The following is a 14,802-nucleotide window of genomic DNA, read 5'->3' on the forward strand; positions in this document are numbered from 1 at the left end:
ATAAGGTGTCTCAGTTAAATCGAAACTATTTCCGTTGCTCGATTAAAAAAAAAAGGTGAGAAAATACGACTAAGAAGGATTTTTAATGGTTTCAAGGAGCGCATCTGATGGCGATCGAAGAAGAAAAAAGAAAAAAAAAAAAGTCTCTTCAAGGATGTTTTTTGACAAAGGTCATTCCAAAATAATCGATATTTTTTTTCTTTTTTTTTTTTTTTATACGTGTTAACATCTGCTTTTTGCAACGTAACTTTGCGCAGTCGACGAATGTAAAAGACTTGGGTTCAAAAATGTTGTGCCCTTGAAGTGACCTTGGAGAAGAAAAATGAGTTTAAATTGGAACGAGCGTAAAAATAATAAAAAAAGATGTAGAGAAGAATGATAAGCCGGTTTATTTCATATGAATATTTAAAAAGTAGACTTTTGCAGACACATTCGCACATTTCGTTTTCTCTGTAAACAAATACCATGTCCATTTCTTTTTCTCATTAAAATATTTTAAGCTATTTAAGTTCGGAATAAAAAAAAAAAAAAAAAAAAAAAAAAGAAAATTCGTTGCATGAAATTTTCAAAATTTAAACATCCGTTTCGTATATAAAGGGCATGAAAGAAGATCAGCCATAACATGCGTTTAAAAACTTGTGGGATCTGAAAGAAAATATAGAAAGATTATCTTAAAAAGTTTGCAATTTTGTAAATCGATATGTACATGTTTCACCATTTGATTCATTTAGCTATATTAGTGATTAAAAATTGAAATATCTTTGTGATAATTGAAAAAAAGTAGCGAAAGACTTTAGATACTATATTTTGTAAAGTATTTTGCGAAATGAAAAAAATTCGAGACGCAAAATTGTACTAATTTATATCTTTTCAACTTTCGAGCGCGTGTCGCGCGCTTTTCTTATTTTTCAAAGCGTGGAACAGAGACGACAATGAAAAATGCCAACGATAAATTATGACCAGTGCTATCCCTCGTCGTCCTCCTTTTGTATTCTCATTACGGCGATACGGTTAATATTTTATAATCAAAATTTGCATGAAAACGAAATTTCCAATTTTCGCATTGATATATTGTTAATCTCTCTGGAAAAAAAAATTATAATAAAAGATTAACGATAACAATTTTTTAACAATTTCACTTTTCATATTTGTTAATTTCGTTGATTTTAAATTTTTAAAAAAAAGCAAAAAAAGTCTCTATAATTCTAACGTATACAAAATTTAAATCATACTTCTTGCTTTGACCTGAAGATACAATTTTTTAGCTCACTTTTGTGTCGTAACAACACGTCGAATTCCACTAAAATCGGAAATTTAAAGGATTCGTTCGATTAGCATTTACTATTTCCTCGTGATCGAAAATGATTTGTCGTGTCGGTATACTCCACGCGAACGATGCCAAAAATAACATTTCGTCCAAGCATCGATAATTATAACATCGACCATTAGCCTGATGAGTTTGGAAACTGGATCTAATAATCGTAGGGCGTTTAATTAACCTCTATAATCGCGTCAAACACGAAAAGATGCGCGCGCATACGCACACGCGAAAATATCAGAATTACATTTTAATAATAAGAAAATTTGTTTACCACTCTTTTAACTTACCTAAATTAAGAACGAAAAAATTATCCATTCAATTCTTCACGAAATTTATCTCTGCATTCGCCTTAATGCACACCTCATCGTAGGCAAGGAATCCTTTGCGAACTCGAATTCAAATCTAACCTAACATTGTCTCGATGTCGTAAGATGGCGGGCATGGGATGACTCGATGAGAAATTGTAACGGAACACGCACGTCCCTTCTTCCTTTCCACTTACCAATGCTATTGCCATGCTATAATCAGTCGTACCAGAGGAAATTTGCCCGATTATTCCACCTCCTTTCTCACCAACTAGCCTGCCTTCTTCCATCCACCCTCTTCCTTTGAGACTCGACTCGACACGATGAACGCGTGGTGACGAGCTGTGTTGCTTGATCGGTATGGCGCTCGATCGGCAGAGTCGTTGCGAGACCGTTCGCGACACAAAAAGGAAACTCTTCTGCATTTGCACTTGCAGTTATACCGCAGCCAGTCCCGAGAACGACGATACGATTCATTGTTTTCGTAAGTCTGTGTCTTGTAACAAAATTTAATTGTTTCATTCATGTTTTTGAGTGTTGTTGTCTCGATACATTTTTATTCGTGATTTTTTATACAAAAATTTTTCGCGTGTATTATTTTATCGTCGAAATGAAACGACGAGTTGTATTTACGTAGATTAAACATCGAACGGAGGAAGGAAAGACTGGATTCAATTGTATAAATATAAATAAATTCATTTGAAAAGTGTGGATACATTTTTTTTACGTGATCATTGAAATTTTTGTACATAAAAAATTTTTCGTATGTACTATTCTATCGTACTTTTTTTTTTTTTCGTCTAAGCGAGACAAATTGTTTTTTAATTTATGCAAGTTAAATTAAAAAAAAAAAAAAAAAGAAAATGGAAAGAAAGTTTGGATGCAATTATAAATATAAATAAATCCATTTGAAAAGTGGTAAAGTGATTTTTTTTTCTTTTTTTTTTTTTTTTTTTTTGTTTAATATTTATTCTACGTATTAAGTTAACGCGACGAGTGATTAGAGATAATGCAAACGAGACGATAATGAAATTTGTTTATGCGTAAAACGATCTTGTTATATCGTGAAAAATGAAAGTAGCGGACCACTTATTTAGATATTATCGTTGCTGCAAGGATTGTCGATTGAGCTTATTAAAGCGAATGTAAGACGAAGTAATCCGATACACTCGCACGTGTTTTATTTCACTAATCAAAAATGATAAATACACGATTGTTAAAGAAGTAGCGAGCGTACGTATTTTGTCCGTGTCGTATCATTTTTCATAATACCGAAGAAGGAAGTACAGGTTTAACCGTATTCCCATTTCTTTTTTGTATTTAATTAACGTTCGAAGTAAAATTAATCCATTAATATTCAAGTTAATGAAGAGTAAGAAAAAAAAATTAAAAATAAGAAATGTGTCTGTTGTACTTATTACACTACTTTGAGCAGACGTGCGATACACTTTCTTACGAATGGAAAAAAAAAAAAAAAAAAAAAAAAAGAAAGAAAAATAGTACAGAGTGTACGATCGAAGGCTTAACTGCACATAGCTGTTTTGATTTTGTTCTGACGTTGTTTTGATTTTATTTCAGGTACGCGGAACGCAGTCAAGCTGGCTGCCTCCGCCGGTAACCCCTCCGCTGCCGTCGCCGCCTCCGCGCATCCTCCTGTGCTTTGGAGCTCGCGCAGGAAGCCCGGTAAGTCCATCTATGCAAATTATAAACGTGGAATTAGCATTTTTTATAAATTATTTTCAACGAAAAAATTTTTTCTCCCTTGGAATACCAATACCTTCGAATTCAGATCGAGATATCGATTAAATGAATATTAAACGATATGCAAATACGAATTATAAAATAAAACGTGTAGCACAATAACGATTTAAATATAGCCATTGGTTCTGAAAATAAACATAAATAAATATAAATTCGATCGTGGGAAAAATGAAAGAGAAAATCAAGCGATCCGTAATTATTTAAAATATCATCGAACTCGAGGTACACGCATAACCTTTATCGTACCGTTCGTTTTCTCCGACGCAAGATAAATTGCTCACAGGGAACGCGACGATTTCCTGCGTTGGAATGGAAAATTGTTACGCGCATTCAAAGATATGATTCGAAGGGAAAAAAGATTGGCGCGATTAATGTAACGATTGCAGCGATTGGCCGCTCGTCCCCGATTGCGCGCGCATCTGACAGGGCTGCGGACGCGAAGCGTGCAATTGGCTCTCGGGGGTTAATTTCTCCGCGACCGGCTAATTCGATACGAGTCGTGCTCGTTTGACCCCCACTTATTGACCCTGCCCGATTAATTCACAACCTCTCGGAGGTCTTTTGGGATTGCAGCGTGTGCAACCTCGTTTCCTGTGCCTTGTGTATTTTAATAATCGAGTCCGCGACAATAATAATTTTGCGATACTGTTCATTTATAAAACCGATAATTGTACGATCGGTGATACCGAACGTGATCATTACAATCGCGTTAATTTAATCTGTACGATTGCTTAATAATACTAAACGATTTGTTCCTCTATTTTAAATGTGGTGGCTCATTGAAAAATTTATAGGTTATAGGAGAATAAGATACAGTGATGAATAACTGAACATTGCGCATGCGCGCATTTCTTTCGCTATATAGAGACATTACACGTAAGGTGAAAAATGTAATAAACTTATAACACCGCACGAGCGTTATAAACTAAACGTAAAACACGAACGAATAGCGTGTACACTAAAAAATAAAAGTTTGAAATTACCATAAGGTCGAGAAATATATCGTTTATATTTTTTGGTACGAAATTCGGTCACAATTTCGATCGTTCAATTATTCGTAATATAATTAATTCGAGTAATCGTAGATAAAAAATTACGAAAAAATTTATCACGAAAGAAAAAAACAATCTTAAGTATTTTTTTTTTTTTGCCGTTATTATATACCACACGCAAAAATGTTCGAAACGGATGAAAAATGACAGATGACCTTTCGATCGTGATACGACGAAACTACCGTGACCTTGTTCGTACTAGCAGCGAAATGAAATCGAGGCAAGCGGTTCTCGCGGCATTGACACGCTTGTCAATGCCAATGGCAGCTTCGGTACCAAGACACGCTTTCAGACCGATCCTTTACCCCCTCCACCGATCTTGTCCCGCGATATATCTCGTGTTCCAAACAAGTTACGTTATTACTTTGGCCCGTACGTGGGCCGAGAGAGGAAGGTCGCAACCTCCGTGAATTAGCGGCGTCCTAATTGACGTATCCGTTCGAGCGTTTCCAGCTTGAAGAAGCGCAGCTGCGCGCGAGGATCAAAGTGGTTGCGGAGGAAGAAAGGAAGGATTTCGTTGAAGATCGGTTAAGATTATGAAATTTTGTCGACAGATAATTTGTAATTTAAACGCGTTGCTTTATTAAGACACAAATTTCGTTGATTTTATCAATAATTTTTTTTCTCTTTTTTATCATTTATCGAGAGATTATATTAATCAAGATAGGAAATTATATGTTTTCTCTTTTTTGTGAAATTATATATTTTTTGATTATAATTCATTTTGTCCCTTGGAAAATTATCAACTTTTTAATCGAGAAATCGGTTTATTCGATTGTTATGCAGTTTCTACGCGCTTCGATTATGAACGCGGCAACGAATTGCGTGTTTTAATTGATACCTATATCTATACTTGGTCGAATAAACATCACGTTGGAATAACATGGAAATTATCATCTTTGCTCTCCTCGTTACATTTTACATCGTACAATTTTCCTCATAATCGTAATATATATATATATCGTTTTAACACGGCCTCGATATAACGTAAATGAAACATCTCCATTGATTATTTAAAAGAGAGAGAGAGAGAGAGAGAGAAAAAATTACGTTAGATAAATAAAACGGGATAAAAAGGAGAAAAATCAGAAAGCAATTGAACGATACGATCGCAAGGAATCGCAATTACACGATCTATATTACATTCTCGCGGATGTCGCCGCTTTTGACGACACAACTAATGAAAAACGGCTGGAAGCGCGGGCGTGTCCGGTCGTGGTAGCGCAGAAACGTCGGCCGCAGATCGGGGATTACCTCATGTTTCAGGAAACGTTGCATTAACCTCTTGTCTCTCTTTTCTTTCCGTCGACGGAACATGGAAAAAAGAAAAGGAGTGGTCAAACGTGTTTACGATTCCCCGAAGCTTCAACCTTGCCTTATTCAACATATTTTAATTATTTTATCATTATTTTTAACCCGTTGACTTTTCCGACGAAAAAGGAGAAATTAAATTCCGGAAAAATTCTGATCGTACCAGGAAAGAAGAAGTCGTGTTTTACGTCAAATCCTCCTCCTAGAAGTGGATGAATATCTTGTGGACATTTTTATAAATCTCTTTATAAAATATTCGGATTAATTTTCGACAAAATTATTTCGATAATTATTCAACGATATATCCTTTTGTTGTGGAACGAGTAAATAGATTTTACAATCTTCAAGGAAATCGTCGTCGTCGTCGAAATGTTTTGACAATGAGAAATGAATAAGTGTTTCACAGGTAAAAGCGTTTCTCCGTTCGAAAGATAAATTTCATCGTAAAATTGGATACGCGATTTCGAGATTTCCATCTGGCGTATTACTCGTCATGGGTGAGGAAGAGGAACGAAAGGAAGAAGATTTCTCTTTTGAAGTCGCGGGTCTCTCGACCGTTACCTCACGAGACGACGACCGTCAATTGCAACTCTCTAATCGACGGCTGGGTACTCGTTAAGGAATTCTCTTAGCGGCGATCTCGTAATTAACTCGTGCATCGTTTTCTCCTTACCGTGCTAACTTTGCATTTTCGTGTCACAGTCTTGAGCAACATTGCCATTTTACACTTCCACAAGTTCGTAAAAAGCATCTTCACTTTTGCACAATAATGACAGTGCTTGAATACTCGTTTTTCAAAAGGTGTTTCTCGAATCGATGAAACGCGTGTTGTAATTTGGGCAATTTTTTCTTTTCTTTTTTTTTTTTTTAATGACAAAAAGATCTATTTGAAAAACGTCTAGAGAAGCTCATAGGGAATTTTAATCTAGGTATATAATTTCGCAAATCAGAAGTAAAAAAAGGAATTGAAACAAGTGGAAGAATTAAAAGAAAAAAAGTCGTAAGATCAACCATGCACATAAATTTATAGAACCTTCACTCGACAGCGGAGTAGTAGCGGAAAAGAAACAATAGAGCAGACTAATCGAGAAAGAGGAAGAGAGAGAAAGAGAAGGAGAAGAGAGGAAAAAGAAGGAGGGACGAAGAAAGAAAACGACAGCTAAGTTAGTTGGCTATTCTGTCACGTTTTCACGCGGTAAGCACACGCGCGTGCGCAGGCGTGTTGTCTGCTAAGGGGCCTAGTCGCGTACCTACACGATTTCGTTTAGGTTATGCAACTGATGAGCTAGAACAAGCTGGTTCGAAATATTATATCAATATTCGTACTATTACATCGGTATCCATATCCTTTAATCTCATTTCTGCTTCTCTTCTATCAGAGAAAATTTCTTCTTTCTCGTAATTTAATTATCTCGATCGAAATAATAGAATTTCCTTGCGTTAATTTATCTAATGTCATACGGTGATACGTGACGATTATTAGAATGGTGAGTCAATTTTTGCAGTTTTATTGAAAATATTTATTTAGGAGTATGCGAAAGTAGAAATTTTAATGATCTTTGTTAATCGAATAGCGAAAATATTTAACGATAACTAACATATTTTGACGGTTATTTCGCCATACGATGACGGGATTGTTAGATAAAGTTCAGAACCTCTCAACTCTAAAACGTCATTTATTTCGACATGTGTTAAATCGTTAATTAATAATTCGCCCACATAAACCAGTGCAATTTATTCAATATATGTGGGAGACGGAAACAGAGAAAAGGAAAAAGATGCGCGATACAAAAATATTTACTTGTGAAACATATAATACATGGCGGCTGATCAATGTATTTATCAATTTCGTGAAATTTATTATAATCGCTTTAATTTGCATCTAATATGTTTATCTTCAATCAAATAAGAACGATTTTAATTACACGTTATTGAAAACTATTCTTTAATTTCATTATACAAAGTTTATCGTTAAATCGTATTGTGAATTTTAATTTTCCATAGTAAAAATGTATTTTTATTTATGCAACCTTGATGTAATCGATGGAAGTGTTCGTAGCGCAAAGAAGTTTAATTGTTTTGAAACGACGCACAATATATATGATTTCATGCAGGCAATCTTGGTTTTCATGTTTCATGAGATAAGCAGGATTGCCTTCGTAAAATAGTCATACACATATATACTCTGTACGGAACGTTCTATCATGCAAAACGTGATTCTCTTTTGACTAGAATCAGAGACTAAAGAGTGATGAAGACTAATCATATTTGTTTTGACAAATTTGCACGATACCAAAAAATCTACTAATACTATATATTACACATCTAAGTATATTCTATATATATATATATATCTTCTTCTCACCTATGAGTTTCTCTCATTTCTCACTAGTCATTCGTATACTTATGTAAATAGATGAACGTACCCGTGGTTATCACACGAAAGTCGATGTAAGCACATACACGTCGACCAACAGAATAGATAACAATTTTTATCTGGCCTCCCGTCTTCCAAGCCATCGTTCTCTTTCGCTTTGGTGACGCCAATGCACTTTACCATTTTGCCGGTAAGCTAAACCAGCAAGGGACATAAATTTTGATAGCTAATTCAAAAATTCATATTATTACGATAGATTAATTTTTTTTTCACGCAGATTTATTTTTCAGATGATGGAGTAACATATAAATGTTAAATTTTGCAAATATAAATCGCGACATTAAATATTTGCATAAGCGTGAAAACGATTCTTCTGGAATTTTTTCCTTTTCGATCTCGTTCCTTTTTTTTTTTAAATTTTGTGCATTAAAAGGATTTTTGTTTTTCCTTTCATTTCGTTAATCTCTTGCCTTTTATTTCCCATTTGTGAGTTTGTGTTTATCGGCGATATCTGGATTTCAAATCGATACGTTCCGTAATCGATTATCGTTCACATTGTCGTATTTGCAATTCTTAATACAAGTATGAAAATTTCAAGAGAAATTGAAATTTATTTATTTTATTTAATTAATTTAATTGTAATATAAAAATTTAGATTTAAAATGAAATAACAATGAATGTTTAAATGATTATTGCAATATTATTCGATTGATTAGTTACGTTTAGTACGAATTATAGGTTATATACTGTTTCATTGAAATTTTACGTGAATAGAATAATCAAGTTTTCATAGTTGTAGAAAAAAAAAGATGATATTAAATTTTTCGTTATAATTGTCAATTTTCTTACTTTTCTTAAGTTTGAAAAAATCCTTTTTCTTTTCTTACTGTGAAATTTTTCCTTCTCTTTCTCTGTTCTTTTCCTCCTCTTGAATCCGTGAAATCCGTCTCTGTCAATCGTTTTGGCACAATTGTTGCGGTCTCTTTCTTTTCCCTCTCTTGTACTTAATCTTTTCTCTCTCTTTAGCTAACCTATCGTTGTTCTCGTCAGTCATACGCGTTTCTCTCTTTCTTGCGCTCCCTCTCTCTAGCTTGTTCGACTCTCGAGACCGTGACTGACTCGATTCGCTTCGACTCGGCAGTCGCGGTTAAACTCGCGCAGGAGGCGTTACGTGCGATTTTCGCGTCACGCGCGTTATTCATAACATAACGAGAGAGAGGAAAAAAGAAACCGTCATAACGGCCGGCTTTTTGTTTCTCAAATGTATAAATCCGAAAGTATGTTGTGTCGTAAAGAGTGAACTTTTGTATTTGCACATACCGATCGTTCTTCAAAACAATCGATTCAATTCGAGATGTAATGTTTAACAAGAGAATCGCGTTTATCCTAGTCTGTTGTTTGAAGGCGAACGTATTATCGTCAAATGTGGCACACGATGAAAAGAATTTCAGCGTGTTGAAATTCTGATTGTATCGAATATAAACGTCGTTTCGCAAGACAGTGAAAATTGTCCGCAAGAGAACGATCGATATTCGAATTGCGATCGAAGTCTGGTGACAAAGGTGAGAAAGTAAACAAGCTGCGCGTGCACCGTTGTCGTGTACGCCATGTGCGTCCCAGTCACATCCACAAGTGCTTTGAAGAAAGGTGGTTTTATCGTACGATAAGTCTTCGAATTCTTCGATAGCAAGAGAACGAAAATTATTTGTAATCAAATAGAAAATTTAAATTTAAAAGTGTCGTTAAGAATAACAGCGTGATATTGCATCTGCAAATGCAATTGTCTCGTTTTCTAAATTGTGAAAGAAACGGAATATTAAATTTCTCTCTCTTACTCTTTGTTGGAATAGTGCGATAAGGTTAGGTCGCAACGTTTCATCGAACGAAAAGAAACAGTTGGAATAATTAAAAGATACGATTCGAGCATTCTTGTTTCGCGTACTAAAAAAGTGGACAGGAAAAGGATTGCTCGTAAATCTCTCGTTTCTCATCTGTATTCTGTGTCGAATGTTGGATAAGATTGGGGTAAAAAGAAATTGGGCGCGATAAATTTGAAAGTCAGCTGTCGTTGAAGTGGGTGAGCGTTAATTCCTCTACAACGATTGACGTTCGATCGTTAAAACTATTTTAACGTCACGTATTTCGACAAGACGATCGCGAGATCATAACAGTAGTTCGGAATTCAACTCGAAAGTTGATCCATCCTGCATCCAGTCGTTAGAACTACAGTATTCGAGAGTGTTGAATTCATTTAAATACTGTTCACTGAAAACTAGTTACTCCTTCGTTTTCCCAACAGTATTAACAATTAGTGCCACGTCTTTTAACGAACAGTTTGATCGATCGTTAAACATTCTTTATGACTAACGATCATTTGCCGAGATGAAGAAATGATCGGCGTCGCGAATCGGAGGCGCAGCAGTCGGCTTCCAGCTCGAGAACGAGTCGATTGAACATCGTCTCCGACGAGCGACGTTTTCGACATCGTAATATCGATTAATGGGAAAAAAAAAAAAAGAAAACGATCGAATTGAGAACGATCGATTTCATCCATCTCTACCTCCATCGCGAAAACGAAGTTTCTGTGCGTGTTCAGGCCTCCCCAGGCACGTGGATGTTATCGAAGGAAATTTGCCCCGAGAGGTCGGTTCGCTACGTGGGAGCGATTACAACACAAGCGAGTTCATTCATCGTAGGGATTCCAGTGCACCGGAAGTGACGAGACGAGAGAGTGCTTCCCCGAAGTTGGTTGCGTGCGCGCGGGCGCACGAGTCGTCAACTTCTCTAGCGGAACGCGCGGTGGAGCGGTTGAAGAGCGTGTAACGTGCGTGTATAGCGGCGTTCCGTGTGGAACGGGAAACTGCTAGCGCGGAGTGGAGAGGAGAGGAGAGGAGAGAGTCGAAGCGAGTCGCGCGCGAGCGGTAAGCCGTTCGAGAGAAGAGGCTCGAGAAGAAGAACGCGCAGCTGGGGCGAAGAACGGTGAAGAAAGGGGGAGAAAAGGAAGCGACGCAGAAGAGGAACAAGGATGCGGTCGTGGTGGAGAATAGCGGGCTGCCGGACGACCGAGCAACGTCCTGCGAGACGCACGGTCGCTCCTTGAAGGACACCGCGGTTTTCGTGTCCGAAGGATGGACTGCTCTCTGTCGAAGAAGGAACGAGTTGCGTGCGAGACGAGCGGCGCTCGATTCTTACATGTCGACCACGCTGTTTTATGAACCTGATTGTTCCACTTCGTCGAGGCGCCTCGCCACACTGAGCGCACGATTATGCAGCTGAAGAAAGCGATGCTTAAGATATTCGATCAATGTGAGTTGCCGATTTTTGCTTCTCTATGTTCTTTTGTTTCGTTTCTTCTTCCTCTTCTTATTTAGATTGTTTTTGTATTCACGCGTGTCACGTTGTTTCATCCTTAATTAATAATTTAGATTAGCTTGGAAAAAAGAAAGTGTGAATTCAATATTTTGTTAAAAATTGTTTATTTTAGCAAATTAATCCGATGATACGTATAACTTTCGTTTTAGATCAATTGTAGAATTTTGGACTTTAATCAATAACGAAGATTCGATCTTTTTAATTTTCGTTTTAGCAAATAATATAAAACTTTCTACATTTTTCTCTCATCAATTGATTATTCGTTGGAAATTAAACACGTGAGATATTTCGTTCAAAGTGTCACGTAAACGATATCGCGTGACGAGATATCTTGTCCGCAGAGAGGTTAACGATATGCGGGAGAAAAAAAAAAGAATTTGTTTTTCATCTTTATTAGGTTAATACGTGTTTAGTTGCGCGTAACTACGAAACGTAATCGCCGCATTAACATTCAGAAAGAGTTTAAAACTCTGAAAGATGTTACGTTTTTGAGGTTATGGAAGAACAACTGTCAAAAGTAACGATGCCATCCGATATCGATTGTAATATATTTCTTCGTGCATCGTTTTCTCGATGAGCAAATATCATTGCGCGTCGCTATTCTATAAATTTTCGTATCTTCGTGCGTTATTCATTGCCCGAATTCGTTCCACGAGGAGACGAGAGCGCGCACGTAGTATCTCTTACGATCGCGAAACGAAAGTTAAAAAACGTGTTCGAGGGAGGGGGAAAAAAGGACCACCGCGCTTCAACACTCGCGCATTTATAGATAAGAAGCACGAACGAGCATCATGTATACGTACATACTAACGACGTAGTTGTCGCGGCTCTGTTATCAATAGCTCGGTGCAATCGCACGGGTAATAAATTAGATCCGCTCGTAGAAGAGCATCACCGAGCGTTTCTATTAAACAGTAGAAAAAGAAAGAACGTTGGTCGTGTCTTCGTCGCGTTTTGAGTCACGGTAGCTGCGCGCTATATCCAATCCCCTCCCCCCGATGGAAAAGTTTCGGTAGTAACAGACGCGTATCACCACCACGGGGCTGCGGTGGCTGTAAATGCAGCCGCTTGCTCGAACGTCACGTACCGAAAGTATTGTATTTCGTGTGTAACCGTTTCTTCCAGCATGGAGAGCAGCAGCACTCGGTGGATCGGAGGATGGGTGTATGCAATAAACGCAGCGACGCGAGGCGCATGACTACGCGTTTTCTGTACGCGCGTGTACACACGGTTGACCGTAGCTGCATGCGTACGTAACGTGATTCCTTCGTGCACAGCATGGGCCCCATTAGTGGCCCCCAGGTCGTAATAGCGTAATAGCTACGATAGGTTACTGGAAGGTATCCGCGAAAACCCATAGCCTCTTTAGGATAACTCGATCCGCCTCAACGAATAAATCTTTTATTTCAAGCTTCTCTGTATTTCCTAGTCGATGATGATTTTATTCTTTTTGAATTTTTATTCGTCAAAAAAATTGGAATTTCCTAAATTTTTTACAGAAAAATTAATTCTCCAAAATCGTGTTGAGGTTCTTACTCGAGCTCTTCTCGATTATCGTCTCGGTTTCTAAATAATTTCGATCGATCGATGCTCTGTGAAAATTTCTGTTGTAGATGTTGAATAGAGATTCATCTCTCTCTCTCTCTCTCTCTCTCTCTCTCTCTCTCTCCTCATATATATCGTGTCGCAATTTTCGAACGTGCGTAAATATGATTTAAGTAACACACGCAATCGCGTATTAGCGTATTTCATTGAAAACTCGCTATGAATTTCACCTAATTAAAATGGTAAGGCGTATATGGTGGAGAAGTGTGTATACTAAGAAAGCTTGTTGCTTGAGTAATTTTGAACGGGTTTCTCCATGCTACTCTCCTGAAATGAAATCGTAATTGGATACTCGCATCGTAGCAATTTACTTCGACTCTTTCTGAATTCGTTGCTTTGGAACACGCTCCATTTTAAACCACACACTTTTTCATCGTCGATTCAAACATTCCAGAAAAAATGAAATACGATTTCTATTTTTTGATTTCACCTCAAATCCGGAAAAGTTGACATCTCTCTCTCTCTCTCTCTCTCTCTCCAAGAGAAGACCACCAGAAGACGTTTCTTCAAGACGTTTATCGTTTATTTTGAGGGGAGAAAAAGCTTAAATATTTGCTCTCGGTCAAATAAAGTTATTGCTCGATGGCGAGCCGGAAGCATCGTGATAGCCGATGCACAATCTTAATTTAGTTGATATGAATTTATCAAATAATCCTTTCTCTTTGATAGAATTCTCTCGTGTTTGCTTTTCATTCGTGTTTTTTCGAATGAAAGAGAGAGAGAGAGAGAGAGAGAGAGAGAGAGAGAGAGAGAGAGAGAGAGAGAGAGAGAGAGAGAGAGAGAGAGAGAGAGAGAGAGGTAGAGAGAGGTTTAATTTAGTAATTTAGAAACGAAAAAAGAAGAAGAAGAAGAAGAAAAAAGTGCTATTATTATTAAAAAAATTCCCTCTATCGATTCTCGTTTGATATGCTGAAAAAAATAAAAATTTAAATCAAGCGTTTGAAGCGCTTGTTTCTTTCCCTCCCTCTGTTGTTTTTTTTGTTGTAATTTTCTAATAAAAAAAAAAAAAAAAAAAAAAAAAAACTTCAAACGGGATAAGCAACTTTTTTTTTTCTTTCTTTTATTATTTGTGAAAAAGAAAATAAAAAGAAACACACCGATAAAGTTTGGCCGGAAAAACTGGGACATTCTTTGTGTATATATTTTCTTCCTATATCTTCCACCATGAATTTTTAATTAGGTGGAAAAAGAAAAAAGAAGAAAAACTACTTACACTTTTTCCTCGACGAAATGATGCATCGAAATTATGAAAAATTATTTTCAATTATTATTATTATTATTATTATTATTATTATTATTACTCGTAGATTAATTTCATTAATTTCCAAAGAACAAGCTCTAAACATATTAGAATATCGATTAACATTCATGGGATTCGTCGCATCGTGACAAAATTGCGTAAAACGGACAAATGAAGTCCCATTCTTCCTTGGAATCATCGTTGTCACGGAATGATGTATCGACACTTGCCTTCGACCATGTAAATAAGCTTCGTTATTAGCCTAAGAGATGTTTGCTATCGTGGCCTAATCGCGGGTAATTGTGTAGAGAAAAATTTAGAAGCAAGTCTGTTTGTCGGCTACTATGAATTTATTCTTATATTATTATTTGAAATTATTATTAATTATTATCGAATCAACTTTTCGATCATGGATACAAAAATTGACTTTTTTTTTTTTTTTTTTTATTTTTCTACTT

The 14,802-nt window shown here is 36.6% G+C and overlaps 1 protein-coding gene and 2 long non-coding RNA genes across 8 annotated transcripts in view; 1 reads left to right on the forward strand and 2 right to left on the reverse strand.

Moving 5' to 3' along the window:
* Positions 1 to 366: 366 nt before the first annotated feature.
* Positions 367 to 2,016, reverse strand: LOC147656172 (uncharacterized). Of its 2 annotated transcripts, none has more exons than XR_015294965.1 (4): positions 1,824 to 2,016; positions 1,609 to 1,723; positions 1,233 to 1,472; positions 367 to 1,083 (listed from the first exon to the last, which is right to left on the reverse strand). It is a non-coding gene; the product is annotated as an uncharacterized LOC147656172 (long non-coding RNA). The 2 variants fall into 2 exon arrangements; XR_015294966.1 differs by having other exon boundaries at positions 1,609 to 1,728; positions 1,824 to 1,988.
* Positions 1,748 to 14,802, forward strand: part of LOC100863053 (dual 3',5'-cyclic-AMP and -GMP phosphodiesterase 11) — a 38,021-nt gene continuing 24,966 nt past the window's right edge. For 2 of the 5 annotated variants that reach the window (XR_015294961.1, XM_012485225.3), the window contains exons 1-2: positions 1,748 to 2,110; positions 3,205 to 3,309. Coding sequence is in view for 1 of the 5 variants with exons in the window: in XM_012485225.3 (XP_012340679.3) it covers positions 1,987 to 2,110; positions 3,205 to 3,309 (229 nt within the window). In the remaining 4 variants the exon portion in view is untranslated. Of the gene's footprint in view, positions 2,111 to 3,204; positions 3,310 to 10,723; positions 11,434 to 14,802 lie in introns of those variants that run through there. The other 3 variants (XR_015294962.1, XR_015294964.1, XR_015294963.1) reach the window with 3 other exon arrangements.
* Positions 2,297 to 9,243, reverse strand: LOC147656173 (uncharacterized). The gene is made up of 2 exons (XR_015294968.1): positions 9,015 to 9,243; positions 2,297 to 3,319 (listed from the first exon to the last, which is right to left on the reverse strand). It is a non-coding gene; the product is annotated as an uncharacterized LOC147656173 (long non-coding RNA).

Source organism: Apis florea, unplaced genomic scaffold (genome assembly GCF_048593485.1).
Source record: "Apis florea isolate Af1SG1 unplaced genomic scaffold, ASM4859348v1 contig_3802_pilon, whole genome shotgun sequence".
NCBI lineage: Eukaryota > Metazoa > Arthropoda > Insecta > Hymenoptera > Apidae > Apis > Apis florea.